The sequence below is a fragment of the Panthera uncia genome, assembly GCF_023721935.1.
Source record: "Panthera uncia isolate 11264 chromosome C1 unlocalized genomic scaffold, Puncia_PCG_1.0 HiC_scaffold_3, whole genome shotgun sequence".
NCBI classification, from domain to species: domain Eukaryota; kingdom Metazoa; phylum Chordata; class Mammalia; order Carnivora; family Felidae; genus Panthera; species Panthera uncia.
The window spans coordinates 23,401,175-23,419,490 of NW_026057584.1; the positions used below are offsets into that span (position 1 = coordinate 23,401,175).

At 35.0% G+C, this 18,316-nt stretch overlaps 1 protein-coding gene across 2 annotated transcripts in view; it reads right to left on the bottom strand.

Moving 5' to 3' along the window:
• The window catches only part of SPAG16 (sperm associated antigen 16), a 1,017,964-nt gene that overhangs the window by 848,615 nt on the left and 151,033 nt on the right, over positions 1-18,316 (bottom strand). For both annotated transcript variants that reach the window (XM_049614974.1, XM_049614973.1), the window contains one exon: positions 11,456-11,583. In XM_049614974.1, coding sequence (XP_049470931.1) covers positions 11,456-11,583 — 128 coding nt within the window. The remainder of the gene's footprint in view (positions 1-11,455; positions 11,584-18,316) is intronic.

Below are 18,316 nucleotides of genomic sequence, written 5' to 3' on the forward strand. Positions count from 1 at the left end.
ATACCATGCATACTTTCAGACCACAATGCTATGAAGCTTGAAATCAACCACAGGAAAAAGTCTGGAAAACCTCCAAAAGCATGGAGGTTAAAGAACACCCTACTAACGAATGAGTGGGTCAACCAGGCAATTAGAGAAGAAATTAAAAAATATATGGAAACAAACGAAAATGAAAATACAACAATCCAAACGCTTTGGGACGCAACGAAGGCAGTCCTGAGAGGAAAATACATTGCAATCCAGGCCTATCTCAAGAAACAAGAAAAATCCCAAATACAAAATCTAACAGCACACCTAAAGGAAATAGAAGCAGAACAGCAAAGGCAGCCTAAACCCAGCAGAAGAAGAGAAATAATAAAGATCAGAGCAGAAATAAACAATATAGAATCTAAAAAAATGGTAGAGCAGATCAACGAAACCAAGAGTTGGTTTCTTGAAAAAATAAACAAAATTGACAAACCTCTAGCCAGGCTTCTCAAAAAGAAAAGGGAGATGACCCAAATAGATAAAATCGTGAATGAAAATGGAATTATTACAACCAATCCCTCAGAGATACAAACAATTATCAGGGAATACTATGAAAAATTATATTCCAACAAATTGGACAACCTGGAAGAAATGGACAAATTCCTAAACACCCACACGCTTCCAACACTCAATCAGGAAAAAATAGAAAGCTTGAACAGACCCATCACCAGCGAAGAAATTGAATCGGTTATCAAAAATCTCCCAACAAATAAGAGTCCAGGACCAGATGGCTTCCCTGGGGAATTCTACCAGACGTTTAAAGCAGAGATAACACTTATCCTTCTCAAGCTATTCCAAGAAATAGAAAGGGAAGAAAAACTTCCAGACTCATTCTATGAAGCCAGTATTACTTTGATTCCTAAGCCAGACAGAGACCCAGCAAAAAAAGAGAACTACAGGCCAATATCCCTGATGAATATGGATGCAAAAATTCTCAATAAGATACTAGCAAATCGAATTCAATGGCATATAAAAAGAATTATTCACCATGATCAAGTGGGATTCATTCCTGGGATGCAGGGCTGGTTCAACATTCAACATGATCCTGTCAGTCGATGCAGAAAAGGCATTTGACAAAATCCAGCACCCTTTCTTAATAAAAACCCTTGAGAAAGTCAGAATAGAAGGAACATACTTAAACATCATAAAAGCCATTTATGAAAAGCCCACAGCTAACATCATCCTCAATGGGGAAAAACTGAGAGCTTTTTCCCTGAGATCAGGAACACGACAGGGATGCCCACTCTCACCGCTGTTGTTTAACATAGTGCTGGAAGTTCTAGCTTCAGCAATCAGACAACAAAAGGAATTCAAAGACATCAAAATTGGAAAAGATGAAGTCAAGCTTTCGCTTTTTGCAGATGACATGATATTATACATGGAAAATCCGATAGACTCCACCAAAAGTCTGCTAGAACTGATACATGAATTCAGCAAAGTCGCAGGATACAAAATCAATGTACAGAAATCAGTTGCATTCTTATACACTAACAATGAAGCGACAGAAAGACAAATAAAGAAACTGATCCCATTCACAATTGCACCAAGAAGCATAAAATACCTAGGAATAAATCTAACCAAAGATGTAAAAGATCTGTATGCTGAAAACTATAGAAAGCTTATGAAGGTAATTGAAGAAGATTTAAAGAAATGGAAAGACATTCCCTGCTCATGGATTGGAAGAATAAATATTGTCAAAATGTCAATACTACCCAAAGCTATCTACACATTCAATGCAATCCCAATCAAAATTGCACCAGCATTCTTCTCGAAACTAGAACAAGCAATCCTAAAATTCATATGGAACCACAAAAGGCCCTGAATAGCCAAAGTAATTTTGAAGAAGAAGACCAAAGCAGGAGGCATCACAATCCCAGACTTTAGCCTCTACTACAAAGCTGTCATCATCAAGACAGCATGGTATTGGCACAAAAACAGACACATAGACCAATGGAATAGAATAGAAACCCCAGAACTAGACCCACAAACGTATGTCCAACTCATCTTTGACAAAGCAGGAAAGAACATCCAATGGAAAAAAGACAGTCTCTTTAACAAATGGTGCTGGGAGAACTGGACAGCAACATGCAGAAGGTTGAAACTAGACCACTCTCACACCATTCACAAAAATAAACTCAAAATGGATAAAGGACCTGAATGTGAGACAGGAAACCATCAAAACCTTAGAGGAGAAAGCAGGAAAAGACCTCTCTGACCTCAGCCGTAGCAATCTCTTACTCGACACATCCCCAAAGGCAAGGGAATTAAAAGCAAAAGTGAATTACTGGGACCTTATGAAGATAAAAAGCTTCTGCACAGCAAAGGAAACAACCAACAAAACGAAAAGGCAACCAACGGAATGGGAAAAGATATTTGCAAATGACATATCGGACAAAGGGCTAGTATCCAAAATCTATAAAGAGCTCACCAAACTCCACACCCGAAAAACAAATAACCCAGTGAAGAAATGGGCAGAAAACATGAATAGACACTTCTCTAAAGAAGACATCCGGATGGCCAACAGGCACATGAAAAGATGTTCAACGTCGCTCCTTATCAGGGAAATACAAATCAAAACCACACTCAGACATCACCTCACGCCAGTCAGAGTGGCCAAAATGAAGAAATCAGGAGACTATAGATGCTGGAGAGGCTGTGGAGAAACAGGAACCCTCTTGCACTCTTGGTGGGAATGCAAGTTGGTGCAGCCACTCTGGAAAACAGTGTGGAGGTTCCTCAGAAAATTAAAAATAGACCTACCCTATGACACAGCAATAGCACTGCTAGGAATTTATCCAAGGGATACAGGAGTACTGATGCATAGGGGCACTTGTACCCCAATGTTTATAGCGGCACTCTCAACAATAGCCAAATTATGGAAAGAGCCTAAATGTCCATCAACTGATGAAGGGATAAAGAAATTGTGGTTTATATACACAATGGAATACTACGTGGCAATGAGAAAGAATGAAATATGGCTTTTTGTAGCAACGTGGATGGAACTGGAGAGTGTGATGCTAAGTGAAATAAGCCATACAGAGAAAGACAGATACCATATGGTTTCACTCTTATGTGGATCCTGAGAAACGTAACAGAAACCCATGGGGGAGGGGAAGGAAAAAAAAAAAAAGAGGTTAGAGTGGGAGAGAGCCAAAGCATAAGAGACTGTTAAAAACTGAGAACAAACTGAGGGTTGATGGGGGGTGGGAGGGAGGGGAGGGTGGGTGATGGGTATTGAGGAGGGCACCTTTTGGGATGAGCACTGGGTGTTGTATGGAAACCAATCTGACAATAAATTTCATATATTAAAAAAATAAATAAATAAAGATTTATTACAAAAGAAAAAAAAAAGAAAAAAGTAGTAATGTAAAATGAATATGACAATTTCAACCTAGTCATGGCCATATAGAAAATTGCCAATAATGTTTAAGATTTAAACCTATCAGCACAAGCACTAATGTTTATAATCCATTCACCATGTAATTGTGAATAGCAAGAAAAAATAAATTATTAGATACCATCCCACATGCATCAACTTTACCATGTATTAAAGACAAGGTCTTCTCAAAGTTTAAGTGAGGCAACCCACCAAGCAATGGCAGAAATTGCTGGAACCACTGATTACTCATACTTCATCAAGTCTTACCACTTCTAATTATTTAAACTCAATTATGAGTATATATGTGAATATAATATAGTTTGAAATACTAAATACTTTTTAAAAACAGATGTGTATATTATTGTGTATATATATATATATATATATATATATATTCATTCTAAACCATCTTCCCTGACATTCTATATTACAAAGATTAACATTTGTTTTTAACTTTCACTTCCCTTTCTGTTACACAGCAGGTAATAGGCAATACCAGTATTTAGCTAAGCAAGAAAGTGAATTGGGAGATGGTTTCCAAATTTACTGGAATATTATTACTGAAATGCCATTTCATGGAAATTTCACTTGACTTATCATAAGAATACAATCCAGAAAAAGTTTTATGCAAAAACTAAATGATTTGTTTTCTCCAAAACCTAAAATTATGTGTGTCCTAAGGGAGACAAGCATAGTTTTATTTTTACCAACCTTAGTTAATTGGTGGGATTTTTATATATTTTTGGCACTACAAATAATTGCCATATATAATTATAATATGTCCAACAATTCCTTCTAGTAAGTCACTGTGGTTATTACCATGGATCTAGATAATTAAAACAGAATGAAAAACTGTTATAGCCCCAGAAGGAGTCTTCTCTTGGAGTCTATGAAACGCTGGAATTTAAAATGCTTTGTGCATCATCTGTGACCAATGTAAAGACCTTTCCATAATTTTAGCTGTAAGCTGACCCAAAAAACAAATCAGAACACCTTCTGGAAGATGACAGCTGGTCAACAAATCCAAAGTGTCTGCACAAAGTTAGTTTAAGCTAAGGACAGTTACATGCAAGGGCATTGAAGACAATCTGAAATAAATTGAAAATCTAATCTCCTAATTAGATGATGTATTTATTCATGGAACACACCCAAAAAGATAAACAGGTCATTAAAATGTATGTTTACATTTACTGTAAATTCATGTACCTTTTCCTTCTTAAAAATTAATGGCATAAATATTATCATTATTTAATGGAAGCTAACTGAATACCTTATTATGTTGATAGCAAATCATAAAACCAGCAGAATATATCCTCATGGTATAAAGTGTTTAAAATTATTCTGTACACTAGTTATAAGTAATGATTACACACATTTTTATCTGTATGTAATGATTATCCTCCTAAGGAGAATTGTCTTGAAACTTCAAGAAACTGCAAGTTCTTTGCTTATTTGTTTGGAGAATATAAACATTATAACAATTACAAATATCAATTAAACTTATTATAAATATGTATTATAAAATACCAGTTAAATGTATAGTTATATGAATGATTTAATGGTTAATTTGAAAACTCACATTTTAAAAGATAACTAGCAGTTTCTTACAAACACATATAATTTATAGCCAAAACAATAAGAGAAATTAAGCTTTATATTGACCCATGTTGAAAAATTACATTTCTAAATGCCCTTTTTCTTTTCTGCATTAAAAGCAACTTAGTCACTTTATCTTTATTTCCACAGAAGTGCATGGAATAGTACTGACATGGACCTAACCACTCGCCAGGTGGCACACACAGTTGTGATTGTGTTCACAGCATGCTCTAAGGGCCCCATACAAATCTAAGCCTGCTTGGAAGTTTAATAGGCATCCCAAACATAACATGCCCAGCTCCATATTCCAAACCTTCCCCTCCCTTAGCTTCTCCCATAAAAATTAATAGTCACTGTATCTTCATTGGCTCTGACAAAAACCCTGGGACTCATTTTTAAATCCTCTCTTTCACCCCATATCCAGCTTATCAAAAAATACCATATACTCTCATCAAAAAATAAAAATCTTACCATTTAGCCTCTATCCCATTGCATGCTGGCCCAGAATATCTTTACACATCTCTTGGATTATTGAAATTAGTTCCTAACCAGTCTGCCATCTTCTATCTACCCTTAACCCCTCTGACAGTCTAATTTCCACACAGAAGTCACAGAGATCTTATGTAAATCAAATCAGGTACTTCTCAAAATCCTCCAACAGTTTTCTAGCATTCTTGGAACAAAATTCATTGTCCTCTTTACTACTATGTAGAAGGCCCTAAAGTCACACCCTTTTTGGTCCCCAAGTACCGAACTTCATTTTCTCCTCTTCTCTCTAAGCTCACCTACTTTATTTATCCTGGATTCCTTGCTGAAACATTTTGGAGATGTTCTCTTCTTAAGGGTTTTGCATTTGCTATTCCTCCAGCTCTAATTCTCGTCCTTAATTCTCCATGTGTCTCACTTCCTCAGCTACTTCAAGTTTTTGTTATAGATCACCTTCTCAGAACAGTCCTGGATTTTCTCTTTAAACCTGAAGCCACCCTGCACTCCATTTTCCTATGCCCTGCTTTATGTTTTTCTCTAGCACTTATGGCCAACAAATATATTGTAGTATAGATGTGTTCATTATTGGTTTATTACCTGTTCCTTACAACAAATTTAAGGCCCTGGGAACAGATTTCTGTGTATTTAGTTAACTGCCCAGAATAGTGACTGACAAATGCTCAATAATTTTTTTCTTAAATGAATGAGTAAATATTAAAGTACCATCAATCTTTTAAAATTTGATTTCATTCATCTTACATAGCCTAACTCATTTATTTTCATAGAAATATAGTGCATTTGTCAGGGCAATGAAAGCAGTACCACAGAAAAAGCTTGAGAAAGGTCAGGAACTCACCAAGCAACAGATGACTCAAGAACACACGCTCCTTCTAGCATGTGGCTCACCACTTTCAAAGTCTTTTGATTTCAACTAGGAAAATGAGGATGGACAGAGTAGACAATACCAATGGAAGCCTAAGGGGTTGGACCTGAAAGTGGTGTACACTGGGTTTGATCAGAATTAGTAGCACAGAGCTTCCATATAACCTTCCATATTCCATATAATCTCCCAAAGGGCCCAAGGAAGAGAAAACTGGGTTGGTGAGCATCTAGCCAGGCTCTCCCACACATAAACTAGGAAAACACTAACGTTCTTTTTTTTTTTTTTTACTTTTATAAAATACTTTAAAATTTATGCTGCATACCTATGGAGAACCATGACAGAAATTAAGTAGAGATGGGATTGTACATGACCGGAGGAGTAGGAGTGAAATATTAGCTACATTTTTCAACAGCTGCTTCTCTGAGTAGGTGATATTTGAGCTGAGATATTAGAGATGAGAAAGCCAGACATGCAAAAATTAGAGATGCAACAACACAAGCAGAAAGAAGAGCTAGTATAAAAGCCCTGGGAAAGTATAAACTGTGGTATGTTTGCAAATAGTAGTGAGAAGACTGAAGTAGCTGAGGGTACTGGGGAGGGGATGTGAGGGAGCGCATGGCCCAAGAGGCAGGTAGGAGACAACTTGTAGAGCCTGATATGCCACAGTAGCAAGTTTACACTGTAAAACAAGGGGAAGACGTTATTGTATTTAAAGAAGGGAATTTTGTGATCTGACTTACATTTTTAAAAGATATGTCTGGTTACTGTGAAGTGAGTGAATTATTATAAGGTAAGGTAGGGTGAATCAGTAAGCTTTTGCAATAGCACAGACTTGGAAAAATGTAAATGTATTATGGAGGAAGCACCTATCAGACTCACTGGTAGAGCTAATGGTGGGAACCGAAGGGTGAGAGAATGAGCAATCCCAATGACTCCTAGGCCTTTAGCTTGAGTAAATTCACATACGTTCACATTTTGCTTTTACAAAAATAAGGAAGGTCAGAAGGCCACGTTTTCTGGCATTATTCTATTCTATTAGTGAGATTAGAGATTCCTTTCTGGGCGTGACAATTTGGAAAAATCTATTAGATACCCAAGCTCAGGAGAGAAGTCAATGGTAGAGATATCAGCATGGGAATTATCAACACATGGAGAGTATTTATAGCCTGAGGATGGGAGAGGCTGCCTGGAGAAGTGTATTAGTGAGAAGAAGAAGCTGTGCGCTGAGCCAGGGAGGAGTATGGGGAGGTGGAGTCTATCAACTGGAACTCTGGCAGAAGAGAACAGCCTCCTGAAGATGCTGAGCAGGACAGCTTGGGACTCAGCAGGAAAACCAGGGCCATAGAAATAATGAGAGTCAGGAGAGTAAAAGCAGGCGTGGCAGGTTGTAGTGACCGAATCTGAGAGGTAAAGAAGATGAGAACAGGTAAGTGGCACCGGCGGTGGGCACCAAAGGAGCAAATGACTGACAAAAGTAGTTTCAGAGGAGAGGAAAGAAAGGAAACTGAAGGGGAGAATACAAAAAGAACAAGTAGAGGCTGTTAGTTCCATCAGCACTTCTGCCAACCATTTTGATGAAAATGAGCCAGAGCAGCTTCTGAGGAAAGAGCATAGGTGCAGTAGGGGGTTGTCAGGTCAAGGGGAAAAAAAAGTGTTTTTAACTAATGGGAGTTACTTAAGGATATTTTCTAGGTTGATAGGAATTATCCTGTGAGAGTAGAAAAAAAGACATCTACCTAAATCACAACTTAAAAACTCTTAACTAATCTGATTTAAAATCCTGGTTCTTCGACCTATGAAATTGCACTCTATAAAAATGCAAATTAGTAAGACATTAAGAATCTTTAAATTTTCTGGAACTAATATGCATTTATTTTATTTTGACCTTGTTAGAAAAACATAGTAAAAATAAATTTTAATCTTGTTTTTCCAGGGAAAGAACATATACTTAACAAATTCTGCACTTAAGCACAATCTAATTAATTATTTTAATATTTAAGTTTAAAGCAATTATTAGGGGGAAAATGATATTGATCAAACTCATAGGTTATATAGTTGTATGTTACTGGCAAACTTGTATGCCTTATTGTAAATACAGACACTATTTCCTCAGCATTTTTCTTTAAAATAATGCATGGCTTCTTCACTGTCTAGAGGTTTGCTTTTGGGTTAACCAGACCCAATACAAATTCTTTCTCTGTGATTCTCAAGATCTCTGAGCTGTGTATGTGTGTGAGAGAGAGAGAAATAGGGAAGATAATAAATTCCTTATAGAAACATGAAGGTCAAACATAGAGTGTATAAAGCAAAGCAGCTGAATCCTGGCATTTATAGATGCTTATTGTTATTACTGATATTCTTTTATTATTATTATTATTATTATTATTGTTATTTTGATAAAGTTAAGGAACCTATACACCACAGAGGAAGAGCTTAATTTCCATTGATGGTAACTGACAAACAAAAATAAATAAACAGAAATTTATAAAAAAAAGCCTTTTCCTTATTCCTTAAAGAAATATATATGAGTCAATAAACATTATATTAAAGAATCATAAAGTACGAAACCTTTGGGTGTGTATGTGGGGTCAGGAAGAGAGTGATTTGGTTTTAAAATTAAGAATAGAGAATATGAAATTACTTGAGCAATACAGAAAACTTACAATTTAATTTTATACTATGGTTAGTTAAGGGTTCGTGGTATAGAATGAGAATATAAAGAGGTAGAGTAAAATAAGTGGGGAGAGAAATAAGCGCGTGACAATGAAGAAATGGTGGTATGAAGAAGTAGCAACCAAGACAAATTAGAAATGAGTAAGACAGGCAACAAAAGGCTCAGGTAAATGAGTTGTCCCAAAGTCACAGCTTAATCTTCCTTTGAGGCATGTTACTCTAGAAAATTAGTGATTATTCTATTAGTGATTGATTGGTTTTTGTTTTTTGTTTTTGTTTTTGTTTTTTTTTTTTAACTGCCTAACTTATAATGTTAGAATCTTCTTTCCTAATGAGCTAACTAGTGAAGATGGTGACAGAGAAATTATTCCCTGGGTTGCAGTAGTAGTTACCAGGGCAGCTGTTTTTCCAAAGGCTGGAAATAAATCAAGCTGAAATACAGATTTTGTCTTTTACTAAAAGTTAAATATTTACCTCATTATCTTCTCTTCATTTTCATTTAATCGAAACTTTTCCCTTAACCTCCACTTAATGATTGGATTGACCAGCATTTCTCATTTTCTCTGTAAACTATGCTGGTTGTGTTCACTGTGCCTCGACTGCTCAGAGCTCTCAGACCACACCCAAGCAGACCAGCACAGGATACTCTCACCAGCTAACAGCCATGATTACAAAGAGTTCAAAGGAGTATTTTACTAACCCTCCTTATAAGTCAGTTGTGTTTACTATTGTAAATGTAATTAAAAGACTAATCAAGGTGATGAAATATGAATGTGATAAATATGCTGTCAATGAAAATTAAATTAATACTATGGAAAGGTAAGAGGATCATCTTCTGCGTGTCTGAAGTTTTTGTTGCAGATTAAGGAAATAACAAAATTGAAACTGTAAGTGATACATTATTGGTATAGCTTATGGAAGAGTGTAAAATTCCAATCAACAGTCAAAGAAAAAGTCATGGCCTTCTTGTTTTCACTCTTATGTGGATCCTGAGAAACTTAACAGAAACCCATGGGGGACGGGAAGGAAAAAAAAAAAAAGAGAGAGAGAGAGAGGTTAGAGTGGGAGAGAGCCAAAGCATAAGAGATTCAAAAAATGAGAACAAACTGAGGGCTGATGGGAGGATGGAGGGTAGGTGATGGGTATTGAAGAGGGCATCTTTTGGGATGAGCACTGGGTGTGGTATGGAAACCAATTTGACAATAAATTTCATATATTAAAAAAAAAAGAAAAAGTCATGGCCTTACATCAAAAGACTGGCATGTGAATGCAAATGCACTATTTTAAGACAAAATACAATACATACTTCAGGTTGAATGTATCATTTTTATGGCTCCCTTTACAAACAGACTTTTTCAGTTCAGTAACTTACTGAAGTTTTGGTCAGAGTAGATAAGATCATATCTGCTGTGCCCTTAAGTAAGATATCAAAGATAATAAATATTCTTGCTACATGGAAGTAATCAAACAAGTAGGGTTTAGAAAATAAATAACATATCCAGTCAGTGGGAGCAGAGAAAAGTTTGCAAATGAAAAAAAAAAGTACTCACCACAGGTAAATGCATGTAAGTTATCGGAGTTGGTTAATATCTTATTTTGAGACATTTTTCCTCATTAAATATAACAGGAACAATTATATAATGTTTGCCATACATTTTTTACAAGCCTAAAATTTCCTGAAGATTGATGACATAAATTTGGCAATATATGAACAAATGTAACAAAAGAATATAACTTACCTAAACGATAATCCAAGTGATATATCCATGATCACATCCTAAAAGCTTACCACTTACTAAACTTTTAATAACCACAGAACTATATCATAGAACATATGTATATGCATATTGCCCATGTTAATATTTATCTTGAAAACTGAATACCAGTGTAAATTTTTAAGATATAAAATAGGTATGAATATAAATATGCAGATTCAGAAAAGAATGCATTTAATAAATACCAAGTAATAAGTTTTGTCTTTCAACTGATAGGATTGTGGTTCACAAAACTAGTCCTCAAAACAAAATAAATGATTTGTTAATGAGGAAAAAACACACATTGATAATAAGTAAATAATCAAATGAAATCCTTAGTTGCTGAGATCCCATATTTAGAAGAAATCCTACAAACATCTCTAGAAATTAGTTGTGCTTTCTTTTAACCCTGAACTACAACCTCTACAATAAACATACACAATAGTGCACTTAGTCTGTACTGCCACCAAGTGCCTAAAGCAATTAATTTTAAGTTTCTTGCAGCAGCTATAAGCAGATTCTTTTGCTGTTATGAGTAGCAATTTGGAAACAGGCTAAGAGCAAATCACTTCAACCATGAATGGCTATAAGAGCAACACAATTTAGACATGACAACAAAATCTCAAAGGCATTAATAAAAAACACCAAGAATCCTACCAGCTCACTGGAAGTTCATGAAGTCTAAAAATGTTATTCAGCTTGTAGTCAACCTTTGCTGGACAAATATTTTCTTTATATAAACACAGGTTTGGATTTGGTTGCATATCTGTGGGAAATTCTGAATCCTAGATAAAAAAGAAAAAGCAAGAGCTATGTGCAAAATAGGCATATCACTGTACACACTGATAGTCTTATTTAATATTCTATCTTATTTAATATTAAATTATAAATATTACCAGTATATTCCCTCAGGACTTACCATAAGTCCTTAATTTCCTATTTTAGTTTGAGAAAACATGCAAAAAAAGATAAAATGTTAAATAAGGCACATATCTATTTATATAAGTTTAAACTGCATGCTACATGGTAAAAATTATTTTAAAACACACCACTATTACAGTGAAGCACAATATAGCACTTTCTTATATTATTGGTCAACTGTCCTTTTTCAGAAAGTTTCCATCCCCAGCAGTAATGTCAGCAAAATCTGTGATTATCCTTATACTCCTTTTGTCCTCTATAAATGGTAAACCAAAAACATTTTTAATTGGGAAACAAAATACGTATGTTATTTGATTAATCATGGTATTCTTCTTTAAACCTGAGGACACAGGGCTAATTTAAAGGCACTTACTAAAAGATTTCTGTCTTAATCACTTTAAATCTCACATACATTAGAATCCACATCTGCCAAGCAAATTGTAACTGGAGATCAAAGATCATTTTTAGTCCATGAGAAAGTAATCTCTCCTCAGCAGAAGGAGGATATACTATGAACAGGCACTTTTTATTTTAATTTTTTTAGTTTTTTTTTTTATTTTTGAGAGAGACGGAGACACAGAATCCCAAAGCAGGCTCCAGACTCTGAGCTGTCAGCATACAGGCCAACACGGGGCTTGAACTCATGAACCATGAGATCATGACTTGAGCCAAACTCGGATGCTTAACCGACTAAGTCACTCAGGCACCCCAGCACAGGCACTTAATTAACATGGATGCATTAATTGCTCAATTCCACAGGGAAAAAAAAAAGGAAGTAATCAATCCACTTACACTTAATGCTTTAAAATTACCTTTAGAGGGGCGCCTGAGTGGCTCAGTCGGTTGAGCGTCCGACTTCAGCTCAGGTCACGATCTCACGGTTCGTGAGTTCGAGCCCCGCGTCAGGCTCTGGGCTGATGGCTCAGAGCCTGGAGCCTGCTTCCGATTCTGTGTCTCCCTCTCTCTCTGCCCTTCCCCCATTCATGCTCTATCTCTCTCTGTCTCAAAAATAAATAAACATTAAAAAAAATTTTTTTTTAAATAAAATTACCTTTAGAGAGGGAGGTATATCATTTGTGTACTCACTCATTTATTCCAAAAATATCTGTCAGTGCTACTTTAGGCATAAAGCAGGCATACTTAGGCATAAGGAATCCACTAATGAACAAAGATAAAAAGTCTTGCCCTTGTGGAGGTTACATTGGAGTTGGAAAATGATAAAAACCAATTTTCATAAAGAAGAATTTTTCTGATAAACAAATAATATACATTCACATAGAAATATCATGCATTCAGGGGCTGGGTGGCTCAGTCAGTTATGTGTCCAACTCTTGATTTCATCTTAGGTCATAATCTCATGGTTCTTGAGATCAAGCCCTGTGTTGGGCACTGTGCTAAGAGTGCGGAGTCTGCTTGGGATTGTTTTTCTGCTACTACTCTCCGGCTCACGCATGTGCACTCTCTCTCAAAATAAATGAATAAACTAAAAAAAAGAAAAGAAAAGAAATATCATGCATTCCATATACTACCAAGAAAAAAGGAAAGGATATCTTATTCTCACCATACAAATATAATTGCTATTAGCACTTTGATGTAATAATTTGTCTCTAATTTTTTACAAAATTGAGACCATGCTCTATTATCCACCCTCCATTTTTCATTTAACATTATACCACTGCATTTTCTAGTCTATTCTGAAAGTACCATATTGTTTTTGACATTTAACTATTTTTATTTTCCTTACATTATCAGTGCCATGAACAGCTTTCTGTCTATAAATCTGCATTTCACTGATTATATCCTTAAAGTGTAAATAAATAATTCAAATAAAATAAATACTTAACAAAAAACATGATACCTCTTCATAGACTGCTTTTCAGAAACGTTATATGAATTTATATGCTGCCTGTCATATAATACTGTGTGCAATTCACCGCAACTTTGTTAATGCTATACACACATATATACACATACTTCCTCACGTTTAAAATAATACATTCGGTAAGATACTTCTTTGACTAATATTTATCATTGAGCATCTATTACATGACAGGCACTAGTTTTAGCTCTTATGTCACTGGACAAAATAGACAAAACCCCCTTCCTTGTGGAGATTACACTCTAGCGTGAGGACACCAAATAATAAACATGTAAACTATATTATATCTATATGCTAAAAAGTCTAAGGGAAAATTGTTGTTAATTCATATTTTAAAAAACTACTTTATTGACATTTCTTAAATTAATTGATTAGGTTTAAGTTTTGGGTTTCTTATTTCTTGCTTTACTTGTTTTTTTTCTGAACTGTATGTTTATGTCTTTTGCCCTTTTTTCTATTGTTATGATAATTCATTTTAATAATGTTGCTTGGGTTTGAAATGGACGCAGGATAAATTATTATGCTAGAAAATATGGCAAAGTGAATCAGAATGCAGTCTTATATAATTTTTTGACTCCATGGAAAATCTAGGACCATAAACTTATTATCTGCAGCAATTTTTACAAGCAATCATTATTTTTAAACCAATCATTATATAAAACTAATACAATGAGACATTTAATAAAACCTAATCAACTAGGCTTAATAAAAACCAAATCAGCTACATCCTATTTGGTGTAGCTGAAAAGAATACAGGAAAATATAATAATACCTGAACAAGTATTTAAAAGAAAATTTATAAGAGTAGTAAAGGCCTAGAAACAGCAATCCTATCTAAACATAAATGCACTTGCAGAGGCAAAATGTAAGAACCCTTCTATTGCCCAGCATGTAAACCGAAATATTCCAGGAAACAAAAGCAAATAAATGGGCAGGCAGGACCAGTGAGGCAAATGCAGGATTCATAAATAAGGACTATGCATAGAGAACAGAGGGAATAAAATAAATTTTAAAACTGTTCTTTCAAATGACATAACCATTATTATTTCTTTGTATTGACAAAGTACAACTGCAGGGCACAGCTAAGCTCTCAATAATATACTTTGATAGGTCAGCAGTTCTTTTACTCTGCCCACCCTTTGAAATCATCAGGCAGCTTTTTAAAAATACAAATTCTACTGGATCCCACCCCAGACCAATTAAGTAATAATTTCCAAAGGTAAGGCTCTGACACTGGTATTTATTTTAAATTTCCCCATGTGAAATAAAAGTCAGGATTGAAAATCCTGGCTTTCCCTAGCGATTCAGTTCCACTACATACTAGCATGAGAATTTAGTCAAGCTATTTAACAAACTTTTTAGGATGCATTTTTCCTTCAGTAAACTACAATCAAAATTACACCTGATTAATAGGCTGCTGTGAGTAGTAAGTGAGATAATCTCTGTAAAGCAGTAATCACATGCTTGGTACCTAATAAATCCTTAATAATTAGCTATTTCTATGGATATTTATATTATTGCTGCAATTAGTGGCACATTTTAATTTCAACTGCTTAGTAATTTCATTATGAATTATGTCATACTCTATTTATAATAAAATATTTTATATTACTCAAATTTCAGGTTTAATATTCTCCTGGGATATAGATTGAAGTGGATAGTAATATGATCTCACCTGTCAGAATCCTAGTCCTATATCTAGTTAACTGTTGGTTACCTCTATTTGTCCCAGCTTCAACAATAAAAGGAATTCTTGCTTCACTGGCCAGCCAGTCGGAATCAAATACAGTCTTGCTGCTTATATTCAAAGGATGAAAAACCTGATGGGTAACTGTGGGGAAATGGGTTCTACATACATAAATGGATTAGAAAAAATTCTTAGGGCAGAAAGTCGCCACCATGGGCGAAAGTGCCCAAGGTTAGCTCGCGAGATACTGTAACGGGATCACGAGTAAATTGTTAGATAACCTGAAGGAAATTACTTTCCATCTGATGCCAATATACTCTACTTGCCCCCAGACCCTTTGCTTCTTATACACACAGGTTAATGATTAGTGTCTGATTGTTTTTTCCACGTTCACATGTGTAAGATCTTATTTTCTTCACGTTCACTACGTGGGTAATATCTTTTGTTTTCGTCATGTTCATCACGTGGGTAATATCTTGTGAGCTCAATGAATATAGAGACAAAACCGCTGTTTGGGGCTCTTGTCTCCTCCTGGACATTAGCCTCTCTTGTATTCAATTCTGCATCTGCTCTCTTGCTTGAAAAGAAGAAACTCCAGACTCAGAGTCTTCAACAGGTAACTCTTCCTCTGTTTTGGTGATGTATCAATTAGGCATCCCCTTTATCTATCCTTATTAGGAAGCCAAACTATCTATTTGGCCTCATTTCACAGAGTGTCTTAGGTACTTAGGCTTTTTCCAGGTCCTGTATCTATGCCATTCAACTCATGTCTGCTTCTCTATCTTGTTCTTTGCTTTCCGTTGACCTGACATTCAAGGGAATTACTCAGACCAATTTTGAACCTGAAGTTCAAGATTATTCACTAAAGCATTCACTCAACATTTGAATGTGTATTCTGTATGGTACTATGTTACTTACCTTACTTAACAGTAAGGTACCTTACTTAACAGGTACTATGTTAATTACCATACCAAAAAACAAGTGGAAGACACTCCTTCCATTGAAGGACTCACAGTCTCATGAAGGAACAGTATAAATGAAAAACTACATCATTGAGAAAACCTAGAGTAGAAACATGCAGAAGATATTAATGTGAAAAAATAAGGAGTAAATCTATTGGAAAGAAGTAGATATACAATTGGGCAAATTGGAAATATCTACTGAAATAAAAACTGACTTGTTTTTTCTAGTGGTTCCACTGCTAGGCATTGGCCTTATGGATATTTTCACAAAAGTTTCCAAAATTACATATGTAAGTTTTCTATTTTTTAATTTAATTTTGTGGTTTCTGTCTTGTTTTCTAATCTGTAGTATTTCTTACAATATTCGGTATTTAAAACCATCTAATTGTGTATTCGTATACTGATTTAATATATTAGTTTTAATCACAGTACAATTCTTGTATACTACATAAAATAGAATGAGGTATTTGCAGAACTTATATAACCCTAGTGTACCAGTATGGCCTTGTTGATTGTTATAATATCAAAAAAATATTCATACTACTTGGAAAACAGCTGATACCCTGAGCATGTCTTCCATGTTCCTCTCTACCACTGACCCTAGCCCCTACTTTGGGTACTAACCCTTGTTCCCAATTTATTCACCATCATGCTCTAATTAAAGTAATTTCTAGCACACCTGGGCCTCCAGGACCTTTCTCCCATCCCACATCCAGCATCTATTCTGATTGGTCAATGCCCATGTTATAATGGTTGTTAACTATTTTGAATATCACTTAGAATGTTTACGTATTTATAGAGAATAAGCTCTGTGATATATTATTTTTTTAAGCTCTGTGATATATTATTAACTTAAAAAAGAAATTTACAGAATAGCATATAAATAAAATCATCCCATTTTTATAAAGTAAAAAAGATCTACATTGGTAAGCACTGATGTATATATGACACATTTTTAGAGAGAGAAACTTAACAACAGTCAACAAATGGATATCAAAACAAAGAGGAGAATTATTTACCTTTAATTTTATCTTTATTTACTGTTTGAATATTTTACCATGAACATGTATTGTTTTTTTCTTAAATTTTAAAATATAGAAATCTATATAAGGAAATCAGTCCTACGTATATGAAATACTCTTTAATTTGTACCTAGTATTTTCAAACCAGCACTTAACTGGATATGATTTAGTTAAAAACCCAGATTTAAATGACTAAATAAATCAAGTTTGGTAGGTGTAGCAGAGGCTATTGAAAGCTCTTCTGCATTTCTCTGCCTCCCTTGCAGTTAAACAGAGTTAAAGTGATTGGATTTTGAAACAGGATATAAGTAGAAATGATGTAAGCCACTTCCAGTCCTAGCCTTGAAACATCCTGATGTAGTGCACCATTTTTCTTTTCCTGTCACAATGACTTTGGAGAATTATGTAGATGACAGATGGTGTAGATGACAGATAGCTGCCCACATCCCAGAGTCACTGAATGGAGGAGAGTCACACATAGTCACACCATCCACAAGTTACAAATGAACCTTTCTTGAGACAGGACTATAGATTTTCATCTCTCTTGCAGCAGCAGCTAATGTTGTTTACACTGACCAATATAGTTGGGGAATGATTATGATTAATTATTGGCCACTTACATTAATTTTTAAAAATTTAAAGGTAAAGGATGAATGTTTTAAGATAGATACTGGATTAAATAAATGCCTCATCAAAACAGATTTTAATGTATTTTTTGTCTTCTTGTCTTAAATCCCCATGTGGAGAGGAATTTACCAAAAATGGAGAAGTTTTGTTCAGGCTTCTGTGCCCTCATTATTTCATTTATCATTCAAGTAGTCCATGCCTGCTGACAAACTTCACGCATCACCATCTAGTAAATGACTGACAACTGACATTATCAGCATGACTTCATTGAGCTAATTGACATTCACAGTCTAAGTATGAAAATGGAAGTGGGTCAGGGCAAACCTTCTTTATTTAGGTATTTGTTCAGTTTCTTGATGTTTATATTTGTTTGTATTATTGTGGCCTTAGATTGTAGGGAGAAGGATTATAGTTATAAAG